This window comes from Homalodisca vitripennis, chromosome 5, assembly GCF_021130785.1.
Source record: "Homalodisca vitripennis isolate AUS2020 chromosome 5, UT_GWSS_2.1, whole genome shotgun sequence".
NCBI lineage: Eukaryota > Metazoa > Arthropoda > Insecta > Hemiptera > Cicadellidae > Homalodisca > Homalodisca vitripennis.
Window position 1 is genome coordinate 40,905,838 of NC_060211.1, and position 16,022 is coordinate 40,921,859.

Genomic DNA, 16,022 nt, shown 5'->3' on the forward strand with positions numbered 1-16,022 from the left:
CACAAGACAACTTACAGAGGTGCTTCTGTCACAGCCCGTCCGATCTGGCTAAGAGTGCCTTCTACATTCTGGTAACTGCAAATATAACAAGCACTCAAACAAAAACTACACGCTATCAAAATAAAATTAACGCCAACAAGGCAGAAATAAAAAAATTAAATACAAAATTTTAAACAAAAAAGGTTCCGTATATTTTAAAATTTAGTTTTGTAAAACAACTTTTACAGACGAACAAAATCCTGTTTTAAATAAGTCTCCTAAACTGTACTAAAAGCAGTGGTTAAGATTTATATTAGTAGTGTTGAATAATAATATCACAAGACACAAATGTTAGTTGCGTTTTCAGACATAAAACTTTCTACTAAAGATTTGAAAAGAAGCAGCTTAAGCAATTTAAAAATTTGTTAATAAAGCTTTGGTGTTCTTCTGTAAGCCTTCTATTGATAGTTACTAAAAGTGCGGGTTTACAAAGTTCGAGTCTCATTACAGGACAATAATGTACAGCGATTTTGTAGTAGAAAGCATTAGTTGGTTTGTAAGCAGGTTTTAAAAGAACACAGCAAAGATTACATTGAAAATGTACCCTGATGGCAAAAAAACATGTATTTATTTTTAATGTATCGTTATTTTACTCGAAGTACCACACCGATTCTTAAAAATATGTTGTATCTTCTAAATTAAACTCATATTATTCATATAATTTTTTGTTGAATGGTATTAATTACTTTCCACATTAACTGTTGACATTTTAATACAGTAGTAATCAAATTTTAACATTAAATTTGATTTGAATTATTATTACTGTTTAGTTACTGAAGGAAAACTAATAAAAATTAAAATAAATATAATAAGGATATAACAAACTCATTAAAAATAGGAAATGTTTGAATAAAACAAATCTGATACAGAAAATAAATTGAAATACTAAGACAAAGTTTTGAAAACTGTACTCAAATCTACTCCAAGCAGTATAGTAGCTAAAGGATCACTTACACGTTAGACTCCTTGACATTGCGGATACCCTGGCTCATGTCGTCCTGAAACTCCCGCCAAACACTGAATCCCAGTTTGCGTTTTAGCTCCTGAGAGGCCTTCACCTTGGAGGCCAACACGTGTCTGAGGGTCTGGATCTCTTCCTCTACCTGCACAATATCAGTTTAAATAAATACATCTTGTTGGTTCACGCTTTAGTGGAACTTCCACCAGTAAATAAATTCCAGTTGGCACAAGTCTTGGAGATCAGCCATCACTTGTAGGCCATTCCAATTAACTAAATTGAGATACGTTTACTGCAAGGGGAGAGTTTTGGCATTAAGAGATTTGTAAACAGAAATAGCTCAGAAATCAGTGCTTAAATTGAATATTAAGTTATTAATCACTATAAAATTTGTTAAAAAAAATATACATATATGTATATATACCTAATTTGCCAGGTCCTTACTTTTTACAATTCAATTATATTGTACTTGGCCATTTCTGTCACAGTAACTGTCAAACAACTTTTATATACATTAACTAAATTTGTATAAATGACAATAGCAAAATTTAATTTCAATAAACATTGAGTCACAAAAAGTACTTGCTCCGCCGGGTCTCGAACCCAGATATCTCATGTGCTGGGTGAATGTGCTACCACTACACCACAGAGTCCTTACTTTTTACAATTCAATTATATTGTATTTGGCCGTTTCTGTCACAGTACCTGTCAAACGACTTTTGTTTACATTAATTAAATTTGTATAAATGACAATAGCCAAATTTAATTTCAATAAACATTGAATCACAATATATTGGGATTTCTCTATTTTATAGCTCTTACCCTAGAACTCCCTTCAGACAATGAAACTCAACTTGTTTTTGCACTAGGATTGTTCAAGACCACTAAGTCTTTTTAGAGATAATTTAGAGATAAATTATGACTTTATCCTTCCATGATCTGACCATACCCTTCACACCATGCATGTCTTACTAAACAAAAGCTCTCTTAAATATCGGTTTAAAGTCTCTTCATGTTACACTTTTTGTAGTGAATTTGGAATCAGTAGATTTTCAAACATGCAATTGTCAGTATATCTCTTTATCTATCCACACAATGCAATTGTTAGTGGTTTTCCAAAACTATATAAAAATAAACAAAACCATAAGAGTGTATACACCAAGTCAGAACTAATCAAGCAAACTTTAAAGTTATACTTCTTATACTGTAATATAAAACTAATCCTATATAATTTAGGTATACAAGAGTTTTATACTCGTACAGGACATTTAATATAGTTTCACATATCAGTAAAATAGAACACTGTTTTAGTGAAAAAATTCTTTGAAAACAAGTAGTTTTGCTCTGCAGCATAGACAAAACAGTGGCAAGTAAAATAGAACATTGTTTTAGTGAACAAGATTCTTTGAAAACAAAGTAGTTTTGCTCTGCAGCGTAGACAAAACAGTGGCAAGTAAAATAGAACTTTGTTTTAGTGAACAAGATTCTTTGAAAACAAAGTAGTTTTGCTCTGCAGCGTAGACAAAACAGTGGCAATCTAAACATACACACTGCATTGTTGATTTGACCTTGGCCTCTGATATGACTATAAATGCAAATAAACACGTACATAGCCATGAGAGAACTCATACACAGCAGCTGTGTAATGTAATCTTGATGCTTTAGCAAAAAATTAAAAAAAATTTAAATTCAAAGCACAGTATAAAGTAAACAATCTTTGTTTTTGTGTAAAAACAAGATCTGGTGACTTGAACCAGAATAATTAGGAGTTTTATAATATTTTATGCAACACAAGCAACAACCTCTAAATTTTACAAACAACAATGTCAGCACTGTGATAAGTAGGTGTCGTCCACGATCTCGAGTGATACTGTAGATCAATATCTGTAGAGAGAGTGAGACAAGAACATGATTTCTCTTGCCTCACTAAATCCGCACTTGCAAGGCTTCCCAGGCCGCAAACATGGGGCTCCACTCACAACCCTCAAAAATACCTGATCCTAACTGAAGGATTAAGATTTAGGATAAAATAAACCTTCATTAACATTCAGAATTAGGTTCTAACATCCTCATCCTTTACCTTATGTATTTTAAGTTATTAGCAAAATAATTTTATCAATATTTTAAATCATGATAACTGCTTAATTTAACTGGTTGAATTATTTGTTAACCCAAGATCAATTTTATATTCATAGCTGTTTCATAGTAAGTCAACTACTGTTCTACCTATGATGTGATTTACAAATTTTCTTTGAAGTTTGCTATATACATCTAAAATAACTTAAAACAGTATTGCAAATAAACATAGACGCAAAATTACCCAAACACAAGGGCTTTGGTATAATGAAAAGGAAAGTAAGGGGATTAGATTAGAGAAAATGAAAAACCACAGTATTATGTTCAACATAAAAGTCCTATTAGAAACAAAACATATTCTTAAGAAACATTTCTTTTTATCTCCATAAGTCTTAGGTCTTCTTCCTTCAAAAACTTGTTCGATATCTACTACGTTATTTCTTTCCTGCAAGTAGCTTTTAACCACTTTCGTGCTGTGTCCTTGATGTCGAAAGAGCTAATTTTTGACAATATTAATCCATGACCTAGGCAGTCAAATGCTTTGCTCAGATCTAGAAAAGAAAACACTGCGAACAGTTTTTCCTTCCTCAAGGCTGTCTATGAGGTGTTCAACCGGATCTACAAGGGCACTAGTGGTTAATTTTCTAGACATTAAACCATTTTTTTTTCTCAGATAGATTGTGGATTATCTCCAAGTAACGTATGAGACGTGTCAATATAACCCAAAAATCAAAAAGATGGCCCTAAAATTCTGTAAACTTCCTTTTTTGTTTGAGTTTATATTGCCTTGTTTATTCAGTGGGTTAACTTTAGAGGTTTTCATTCTTCAAGAAAGATACAGATAGGGATTTATTGATAATACAAACAATTGGTGTAGTAACTTAATGGCTGCAGAACTTCAATATTTATAATTATTTGTGTTATTTATTTATATTTATTTGTGTTTGAGAGTGCCGATGGGTCTAAGTCGTTGGACTTTGGGTCCTGAGTTAGAGATAATGCAGGGTCAAATCCTGGCTGTGACCATTGCACTTTTTATCAGTAACATTGACCTTGTACTGTATCGACTCTCCCCCTTATTCTGTTTGATAAGATCCTCGCACAGGCCAGTGGCCCTCTGTGGCCCATGAGGGCAGACAGAATAAAGCTTAAAAGGGGATCGGCCTCTCCTTAAAAAAAAAAAATAATAAAAAAGACAAAATAAAGACAAATTTATCCATTCTACTCCTCTCAATATCTCTTCTGATGTTACTGATGGAACTCATTGAGTGCTGTACAATAACAATCTCTTGGTTCCTAAATTACTCAAGTTCTGGGAGAAATGTTATTGATCAGAGTATCTTTCCAGATGTACTGGTGGCAATCTTGATTTTATACATATAAAAACAATGTTAAATCTCAGATTACTTTTTTGCCCTTATTTTTGGTTATAGAATTATGGGAGGTGTCTTGTTTTAAAAATATAATTCATACAAATCCAATCACGTCTTTAGATTTTTTGTCATAATTGTTAGACTTGAAAGTGAAATCTCAAATTTAACAAGTTGATTATTTGTTCAAATTTATCCACTGGATTCAATGAAGCTTAAAAGCCAAAAGAAGAGGAATATTTTGTATCACTATCTCATTCATAAATTTATATGTACACTTTTCATGTAAATCACTGATATCTGATAAGTTTGGTGTTTGTCTTTTACTTCAAAGGTAATGTAATCAGTTTTTAGTTAGGTTAATTGAAAAAGTGTTGATATTACAAAATAGCTTAAACTTATTTTATTTTCAATTGCTCAAGGAGTTTTCAATAAACTCTATATTAAAATACGATGCATATTTACATTTAACAACATTTTTATACATACATTATTAAGCTAAATAACAAAACAAATTTCTTATTGTAGCAAGTAATACTTTGTGTTTTGTAATAACAATTTAATAAACTAATAATACTTTTATGATTTATAATTATTGTACCACAGTAACACAGTAATGCGTAAAGTTAATTACTCCTCTGATTTCTCTACTAGGAATTTTAAAGCAAGAGCAATATTTTTGTATCTTACCATAATTCAATTGTTAAGAGTAATGGATAAATGGAAGAAACACAGAACTATTAACCAAACAACAGCTGTTGGCTCAGAGATAATAAGGTTATTTATAACTTGTTGATATGTGGAAATCTTCTATGATTGGGTCAGACTACACTAATGGAGTTTGGGTTGAAAACAACTTTCAAATTATAATAATTTGGATTGACAGTCAGTTGTAAACTACCATAAACCTGAAATTATTATAATTTTGTTAACTATTTTAATGCAGTCAATCTGGTTAGTTTATAAAATATTAATTCTCCAATATACTTAATTTATTCATTTGATATTGTATTGTCAAATTGTGTTATAATAGTATGTATTATGTTTACACAAGATAACAGTCTGTTTAATTACTTTAGTTTTCAAAAATTATAGCTGGTAAAAATGTTATCTTTAATGTATGTCCCACATGAATAATGTGTGAGACTTTTTTTTTTAAATCACCAATATGTTTTTTAGATCTTTTATTTCATTTACTTATCCAGTTAAAATTTCACAGCTGAACAAATATTTGTTATTATTAACAATCAGTGGAGTAATAAGTGGAACCAGCTGACAATAAGATACTATTAAGAGAATATGTTCAGTGAAATATTATACAAATAAAATGTGCTCCTCCGTAGATTAGTGGATATAGTCACGGCTCTCTAACTGAGAGATCACGGGTTCAAATCCCGGGGAGGAATCCAATCATACAGGAATAGCAGCCACAATGTATTAAACAAGCCAGCATAGCCAAGAGCTGAGGTTTTAAAAGAGATAAGAAAAAAAATGTGCACCTTTCCAGAAATCTTTAATGTTACATCGAGTGGTGAATGATAGGATAAAGCCAAAGTCAAAATTGTTTTATTGTACATTCATCAAAAATTACAATATTGACAATTTAACAAAATGGGGTTGGTTTAAAATTTTTAGTACTACATATTGATTTAAAAAGATCCATAATAACGTTTGTACATAATTAAAACTATCTCATGAAATAACTACCTTTCAGGACTAAATCAGAAGACCAAAACAGACTGACACCTGCATCAAAATAGCTAGATGAAGATGATTGTTCGGGAAAGTTTATCTGTTGCCAAAACAGCAAAACCAATGTCACCATTGAAATCAGCAATTCTTTCTGTTTAGAATGGTATTTAAAATGTGGTGGTCTTAATAACATGGAGTGGACTTAACGCACTACATGTAGTCTAATTATACTGTACTAGCCCTAGTTTGAAGTTACCTTGGCAAGCTCTGCTGTCCACTCCTGCTTCTGTCTCTCCTGCTCCTCAGGGCTGAGCCCTGCCAGCTCGTTGATGCCAGAATCTGGAGACACATCGGTCGGGGGCTCTTCTGCTGCAACAAACGCAGTGTCACTTACTACCTGTCACATTTACTTCTTGTTTTGGAATAAAAATAATACTGTTTGACTTAAAAGTGGTGCCTTTAGAATGTAATAGTTAAACTGGAGCAGTTTGATGTTGAAGTTATACAAATTTTCTATAATACTACTAGTATTAGATAAGACGCTGTGGTGGGAGTGAGGGGAGGGGGATTATTACTGTCAGCAATAATATATTTATGTAGGTATATTCTCACTCTAGCTAACAGTCTGGGATGATGTTTGTGATCAAAAAACATTTTGATCTGCTACCAGTTGTAAATACGATGCTAAGAGTGATATACTAAACAATACAATAGCTATAGTATACAATGAACACTCAATGCCACAGTAGTTTAAGCTATTTGCAGTCGTACAATTATTTAATACTATTACCAGTAATAAATTGGTACTAAAAGTGTTAAATGTAGAAAAAAACTATCTGTAATACAAAAATATTGGCTAAATATATTTTTTAATGAATTAACAAGTTTTGAATTTAACTACTCAATTTTTGATGCACTGAACATGTTGTAATATAAACCCTTACAGTAACTTAAATTTTTTCTACCAAAACAGGTGCCAATTGAAATATAAAGATCCAAAATGTGTGGCATTATAACATAATGCATTCTATAACAGTTATTTTTGACTAGGAAACTAGAAACTTATGTTGAAATTTCCAGTTACCTACCTTTGGTGTTTTATTTTTCTGTTAGACAAGTTACTTCTTAACTAAAAAATAATCAATATTTTAAACACAATATAATACTAAATTTTTGTAAACTGCAGTATTTGTTCCTTCAAATAATCTGAAAATAAAAAAAGATTTCCTATGTAATTTTAGTATTTATTGTGTAATTATTTTTTGTAAAAGTAATAACTTTCTTGAGTCTTTTGTTTCTTGACTAACACTTAATGCAGCTTTATTATTTTAAAAATTTTATGCAAGAAAACTTAATACCTATAATTTTGTTACATTACATTTTTTGAAATTATTGTGTTGTATTTGTGGGTTATAAATTATAGTATTACATCATTTATCAACTATTAATAGCCTACACAGTTATTTTATCCAATGTTTATGTTTTTAATGCAAATATTATAAAACTTTTGTATATTTCAGACTTTGCACATTTCCTGAGAGAGTGATATAAAATAAGTTTACATAGTACTACTTATTGTTAAACTTATAATTTTTTTTTTTTAATTTCGTACATTTCATTTTTTATGCAAGCAGAAATGATCCTAGAATGATAAATATTAATTGATTTTTAAAATCCTTGCAAAATCAGTAAAATCAACCTGTCATGTTTAAAAAAATTCCAAGCTTGAGGATTAATGGCTTAATTTCACTTTTAAACCTAAGCCAATTTGTTTTAGTAAAAACATATTCAACTAATATTTTACTAAACTTTCATGGTATTGGTACTGTTTCAAACGTACAATCATTATTGTTTTAAACTACAATTTTTATTTTGAACTTTATATTCACCAAGTGCTTTACAGATAAAATGTTTAGCCAATGCAGAATAAATGGTTATGAAAAAGAAAGTTTAGATATCAAATTTGTGAAAATTCTGATCCAAAAATATGTTTAATTTCCTTGTTAATGACAACAAACAAAAATGAAGGATCTTTCTATAATCTATAAACATATTTCTATCTAGGTAAGAACCTAAGAACAATGACTGCAATCCTTAGCCTCTGGCATCTCCTCACCCTCCTCCTCCATAGCAACAGGTTCAACAGTGTTCACTAATCCATACACTTCAGAATCATACATCACTTCACTAGTCTGTATGTGACTCTCCAACAAAACTGAACTGACAAATTATGACTGCACTCATGAACATTGTTGATGCGAACGAAAGACCGTTACATCTTACATCGCAATAGATATCGAAGGTCAGGGCCGAAACACTTCAACGGCAAGCCACGCTGCTAAATATGCAATCATTAACCATTAGCCAACAGTAGAGATATACCTAATGATATTGTTAGCTTTATATAGAATGTTATCTTCATCAAGTGTGATGACTTATTTACCTATTAGCTAAGAGAGAAGTAAATTTATACTAAAAGTGGATGACTAAAGATATAGTATTATAGCAGTTTTGCTCTTAAATTAAAAGATAATTAAAAGAATCACCTGTACGTGCCAATTCTGATTAATATAATATGTAACAGAGTTAAATAAGAAAGTAATACTGAGAAAAAAGACAAAAACAAATATACACACACAGTTAACTCTTGATATACTTAATAACTGACATTAGTCAGCCCAACATGCTCAGTACTCCATCACTGTATGATTCTATGGTAACAGTACCTAAAAGCTGAACAACGCCTTGTATTGTATATTTTAGATTAAGTAAATTTTGACTTCATCTATATATATATAAAAATGAATGTTTGTATGTTTGTCCTTTATGGAATCGTGAACTATTGGACCGATCATGATGAAAATTTGTACGTATATGTATTTTTCCACGGAGAAGGTTTATAAGCTATGCCCATCCCTTTCCCGATTCAGGATTCCGCCCCACTGGTTACAGAAATACCCATAAGAAATGCATTGCAGCAAACATATGTTAACGTCTTTTCAAATTTTTAATCAGCTGTTCTTTGTAAACATATATTACACTTATAGTTTTAAAGCATAGAGTAAGCTTAAGAGAAACGACAAATTTTGTTTAAACTGTTTTTGCAATCACTGTTAAACACAGACTTTACTATCCAGATAATACAATTCAAATTTGACGTAAAAATTCACCTTTAACTGCAATATTTATTTAATATAAAACCATGCTCATGCTTGATCAGAAGAGTAATGCAGATATCATAATTACTATCTTACGTTGGCTACAAATATAAAGAATGTTATAAAATCAACCTTAGTTGTTTTTTTTTTTGACAGAAGTATGGTTCTCAAAACTCCGTGTGTACATATTCTCTCGATCGAGACAACAAAGCAAGCTCAATCGTGGCATCGGAGATATAACTAATTTAATCTAAAATTTATTATAGTAAAAAAAAAAATTTACTAAGTAATATAAGGACTTCGGTTCTTAAGATTTGCGTGCGAAGCCGTGGGTAACAGCTAGATAGAGGCAGGAATATGGTACATACCTTCATAATACGCCCAAGAGGCTCACGATGGAACGACTATCAATTATCTCAGCAATGTTTAGAATGTGATAGAAAAAGAATAAGTGAATATAGTGTACTGTTTTCAACGGGAAATTGCGTGCGAAGCCGCGGGCAACTTTTGCAAAAAATTATTGAAATGCGCAGCAAAGCGCGCCGGGCCCGCTAGTATAAAATAAATTGTTGAATAATACTATTGATAGTAGAAAAGAACATTATTGTATGTCATAAATATAATTTTCTTCATTGATTCCAAAAACATTACGAATAAATCTCAATACATGCGTACAACATTGAAATTTTATTATTTATTAATGTATAATAATACAAATTTTAGGTAGATTTAAAAGAAAATTATGCCCGACTTATGCAATCAGTACTATGATATGACTTTTAGAGAAAAATACATCCCCTTCCATTAACTTTTTAAGAACTTTAAAAAATTAAATTGTTCTCATTTAAATACACACATTCTAACCAAATGGGTAACTTGGAGTAAAACCAGAAGGGTTACCTTCTGGCTGGTTCATTCCTTCCAGTTAAACCTACACTGGGTACAGCAAAAACCGATCTGTCACTTAAATCTGAGCAACCCTTTGGATATCCGGAAGAAGCACCTCACTAACTGCAAATATCAAGATATTGGGGTGCAAGAGTAGATCAATAGGTTTTCTCTACTGTGGGGAGTGACTTGGAGGGGGCTCTCTAGGTGTTGTTAGCCTAGACATAAGGCGGGCAACCCCTGCCAGCTTTGACTGGAGAGGCTGGTACAAAGCTCCCCTTCTTCCAAGGCGAACATGACCAAAATTAATGCCCAAAATTCTTCCTTCCTCAAGGATATTGACCGGAGGCAGCCTCTACCCCTAATCTTACCCATCCAGAATATCCTGTCATTTGGGAAGCAGCACCAATGTCCTATTAGGAACTAAGTGCAATGTTTAAGCTTCTTGTCCTAAGAAAGGGAGTAAGGCCTTGGGTTATTTAATTTTAAATATCATTCTGAAACAGCTATTCATTCAGTTTTATTAAAAGTAATCAGTTTATAACCTATTTAATCCTAAAGCAAAAAAATTAATGATTTGTATCAAAATTTTATTAATTCAAACTATGATATTAATTCTATATGAACATCGAAGTTGGAAACATCATAAATTTAAATGAATATATTACATTGTATTTTACAACACCTTTCATTAAAACCACTTCATGTTTCCTGCTTAAAACAGATATTGTGAACTTCAACATAATTCATTAATTTAAAATCACATTATGAATTGTGTTTAAGTCATATAACTCACTATCAAAGACACGAGCAAAAACTACTTGGCATAGGGCTGTTTTTGGCAGAATACAAGCATTCCAATTGGTACCAGCTGCTTCTATGTAGAAATATTTTTTTCTGAATGAACGCTTGATGAATCAGGGATATTTTCAGTGAAGTTTGGCAATATAGTAGCTGATATGCAGTTTCAACACACTTTGAACAATGGCTGTGATCATGTACTACAAATTTAAGATTTTCAACTAAATGGAAACTGTAGTTTAGTTCACTGCACATTTTAGCACAGTTTTTATAGTGTATATTTAAAATTGTATTTGCAAATAAAGTAACCTTAAATGGCAAGTTTTCGATCGTGCCACTTGGAAAGTTTTTAACAAACTAAAAGAACTGAATATTCCTATCAATTTAAGAAATATTCCTTTCAAAAGCAACATGTTTCTGACCATATTTCTATTTAGTGAAATTTTCCTAGTTTTAATACATGATATGCCATAAAGAACACTACACAGTATTACTCACACAATTAATACAGCAATGACACTGCCAACCTGAAGTTAGTCATGCGATTGCCAACATTTTTTATAACAGATAAAATTACATAAAAACTAAATTCATTATTCATGGATTCCTGGCATATATTTCCTTTAAGTATAAGAAATGTGTATTTATTTTAAGTTATAATGCACAGCAAAGTTTTCATTGTTTACATGTTTACAGCATTATTAATCTTACATCACAACTATTAAAAGCTTATATGTACATCATTTACTGACAGATTTTTATGATCTAGGTGTAAAAATGTTTGAGTTAGATTAAGCAACTTTTATTATTCTTTAAAAATTATCACATTTTTGGTTTTTACGGTATTAAGCTTCAAAAAGTTTCAACCGTCCACCATCTTGAAACGTCATATGATAATATAGTATTTTATTTTCCTCGTGATTTTAGACTGCAAGAAAAATAAATTGTACCAAATGTGAGTTTTATAACTTTACAGTTTTTTTTTTAAGTAAAAAAACAAATACAGACAGAAAGGCGGTAAAAAAAAGAATTAGACCACTGGTTCATTTAGTTTTTAATTCCTCTTGGTCCATGGAACAATATGCTACAGTTTGTGTAGAGAGTTTTGTTACACCCTGTATATGCTCACAAAATTAATTTTTACATACCCTAAGAAATATATTCTGCACTGAATGTTAAAATTCCTGGAAATATATTAACTTATTTCTTTTACATCCAACATGGTTTAATCCTTAAGGTTATAACTCTAAACAAGAGGATTGCACTTCAATGCTGGGAAAGCTTGAAGCTGACTTAAAACAAAGATGGAAAATCTTCTTTCAAAGAAGTAATGTTTAATTACGTTTTGGGGTGCAATGTCTAAGTTCCGATAAGTACGCTTACCCATTTTAAACCTACCATCTGAGGTCCACCATACTAAAACCTAATTAAATAACAAATAACTTATATGGTTTCTCAAACTGTACTTTTCCTATCAAATTATATCTTAGATGAAAATGTACGAAAGTGTTTAAACAACATCTATTTTACCATTTTAGATCGTTTATAATCATACATGTGGTAAAGATTGCAGTAATGTGACCAATAAGTAACACGAAATAAAAGGATTCATCAAATAATCTATAATATGAAATAAACAAGAAACAAATTAATATCACGATCCTCAATACAGAAACTTTCAACTGAATAGATATAGTTTACAAACTCAAAATACACTAAAATAGAATCATGCATCAGGTTTGAGTACTATCAGTTAGAAATTCACTATGTTATTTTGAATTTCTTCTTTTATTTTATTATATACATTTAAAAACTTTGTAAGGTCACCATCTTTCAACATTATGATTACGATATGAAACAGTTGAAATATAGCCTAAATACTTACTTTCAAATGTTTAAGTAGCCTCTATATTGAGACATTAAGAGACAAAAATATTACAACTTAAAAAAATAATTTTAAATACTTAGTAGGTTTAAAAAAAATCGTGACACTTTTTGTGTATACTGTTAATAGTCAAGAAAAAATTTTTACAAATGTAACTGTTACCATCTTGAAATTGTTTATTGAGTGGTAGCACAATAATTTTAAATGAATGTTTAAACCCAAAGTCATACCACATTAGATTGGATTCAGATAGAAATTACATTACTGTACTTATTGTAATCATGTTGTCGTTATGTTATTGTATACATATTAAAACTTGTAAAACCTTATGATATATAAAAATTACTGTAAAATTAATAGGAAAAATGTTGTAAATAACGTAAGCATTCTAAAACTTTGATATAAGATGTTTAAAAGCAGAGATATAATTATTCCATGAGCAAAATTGAATGAACTCCTGGATGTTTTTTGAAAATTCCGCCATAAGGACAATTGTGAGGGCAAATAAAAAAAAAAAAAAAAACAATCTAAAAGATATATATTTTCTACAGTACCGGTACATCTTCTCATAGTTTGTAAAAGAGGCGACAATCTGAATCACTGAACTTTCCGCAGTAAGTGGCTTGCTGGGCCAAGTATAAGGATAACCAGTCATTGTGCTGGCTCAGTCCCAGAAGTTCAGAGATGACATTAATAATATTGTCCTTCATCCTGCACAATCACTTGTGCAAAATCTACGGTTCACAGCACTGAGTTTTTATCAGTTATGGATTAACATCATAACTGTCTAGAATATTATCCATCATTAGGAAGTGTAAATCGTGGCATTCATATGAAATACACCAGGAGAATCGAGCAGACCACCAAGAACTATGTTGGGCATGTTAAAAGGGATCAATATTTTGGTATCCCTTATTTAGTTACTTTAGATTCTATATGTTGTAAATAAACAATGGATTGGTCATATGTGCCTCAATGTGAGCATACAACCTTCCCACAGTGTGATAAAGAGCTTTATAAGCTGCATACTCTTTTTTCCTTTCCCTTTATTTTGAGCTTTTTCATTCATGTTACTAGCAATGTAAGTTTTCGTTCAGAAAATCTCACCCCACACTTAAGAATAGGCAGTTGCAAACAAACATTCTTGAAAAGGATCAATTTATAATCAGGCCTATAAGCATAACTAACTTGAGGCATACTATTTTATTTATTATTTACTTCAAAATGTACTAAACTTCACTTAATCTAAACAATACTACTCCTAATTACTGAAGTATGTTACTTTAATGTAGAGGTTTTAGAATTTATATTCGTTTAATTCCTCACTGTCAACGTAGTAGCCTTAGATGTTGGTGCTTTAGTCGCAAATGTGAATGGAATTAAATTAGTACTTTTTAAATAATGTGTTTTGTCTTATGATGTTGAAAACGTATCAAAACACAACCTGTCAATCATCCACTAAATGTGAAATAAACTTGCAATGCAGAAGGCATAGAGATCAGCAAGGATAAATCTGTTATTAACCATGGACAGCACCTTATCATTATTAAATCTCTTAACAATTGTATTCCACTCTAACCACAACATTAACCATTGACAGCTTGCAATGTCTATACTGAAGTTAATCAGATCCTTCGAGAAGTCTCAACCCTCCCTGAAACCCTAAAAATTAAATGCTAAATGGTAGTTTCTGAAAAATGTAAAGATGTCATTTTTCTAATTAACTGATACAAAATGTATTACAGTATCTCACAATGTGTGACACAAATGACATTTAAAATTTAAACTGGCAACCAAGTTAAACAAAAATACGTTTTTAGGGACTAAAACTTTCTTGACCACAGTTTATTTTTGAAGATTCTAAACTATTACTTCCACTGATGAGCAAAACAAAATTATTTAGAACGCCACTTTCACCTATGTGTAGCCAGCTGTTTACCTCCTCTTATGAGTTGTAGGAACCTGGAGTAGCCCTTATGCCCAGTGATGCGCGCCAGATAGGGCTTGCTGAGGTCCTCGAACCTAACCTTCACACCACGTATCCACTTGTTGCGGCCCGCGCGTCTGTCGAACCACTCGGCCTCTACCAGGCCGTCCTGACCGGAGTCCAAACCGAGGCTGACGGGCTCGTCGAACTCCTCCTCGACCACTACGAACACACACTCGTCCTCTTCACCTTCCGCCACGGCGTCGAAGCTCGGAGTCGCGACAAACGCGTAGTAACAGTCCTCCTCGTACTCGAGTGAGGCGGGCCCGTCCCCGTCATCGGCGCCATTCGTCCGATCGCCCATACGGTCTGCCTGAGACTGGCTGGCGCGGCGCTGCTGACGCTGGAACGGTCAAACGGTACCTCTCGCCACGTCACCCCTCCCCCCACCCACGCATCTGTCGCTCCAGTTCCAGCGCTGGACCCTCTTTCCTCTGAATCTACAAGGCCACCGACCGTAGCGTCGTGCCGAATGTACACATTTTCCACTCCACAAAGCTCCATAATTTCGTTAATTACTTTTTCTTGTACTATTAAAAAAATGTTAGTTGGGACGATAATGTTACTGAGAATTGTAGCACGGAATTTGTTGGTATCCATAGTCTTAAGCAGTTCGCTATTTATTTACCCTTAAATTTGAAAGTAATTCTAGTGAAGACCCTGATTTTCTGCAATTTCAATTACTGTAGCGTAGTTATAAATGACATGACGGTTGAGCTTTCGGACAGATTACAACGTGCTCAAAATTAATGTGTTCGCTTTATCTCCAACCTTAGACGATATGACCACATAACACCCTTCATCAATCAGTTACACCTGCTAAAGTTGAATCTACTCCGTCAGTTTAACATTCTTAGCATGCTACATTCTATTTTGTATAACGATTATTCCCCTTTTTATTGGTCTGAACGCTTTTCTTTTATTTCTGAGACAATCAAGTGGAATACTCGACGTGGAGTCTCTTTGTTGTCTATTCCTGTTCATGTATCTTCTATTTACAGTAAATCATTCACAGTCTCTGCTTGTCGACTCTGGAATAATCTCCCGGAGATGAGTAAAGACCATCTGTTTCGGGTCTCGTCGGGTTGACGATTTCATGTCATAGGGGTATGGGACGATGGCTTTGTACGAATAGTGATGGGTGAATGTCCGTTAATTTCCTTCCAGT

General features: G+C 32.2%; 1 protein-coding gene across 9 annotated transcripts in view; it reads right to left on the reverse strand.

Annotated features, from left to right (window-relative positions):
- Positions 1-15,185, reverse strand: part of LOC124362059 (tumor protein D54) — a 31,192-nt gene extending 16,007 nt beyond the window's left edge. For 2 of the 9 annotated variants that reach the window (XM_046816220.1, XM_046816216.1), the window contains exons 1-4: positions 14,807-15,180; positions 6,392-6,501; positions 994-1,142; positions 16-75 (exon numbers count right to left, since the gene is read on the reverse strand). In XM_046816220.1, coding sequence (XP_046672176.1) covers positions 16-75; positions 994-1,142; positions 6,392-6,501; positions 14,807-15,158 — 671 coding nt within the window. In that variant the 5' untranslated portion in view covers positions 15,159-15,180. Of the gene's footprint in view, positions 1-15; positions 76-993; positions 1,143-6,391; positions 6,505-14,806 lie in introns of all 9 variants that reach the window. The other 7 variants (XM_046816219.1, XM_046816215.1, XR_006922416.1 and 4 more) reach the window with 6 other exon arrangements.
- Between the last annotated feature and the right edge of the window lie 837 nt (positions 15,186-16,022).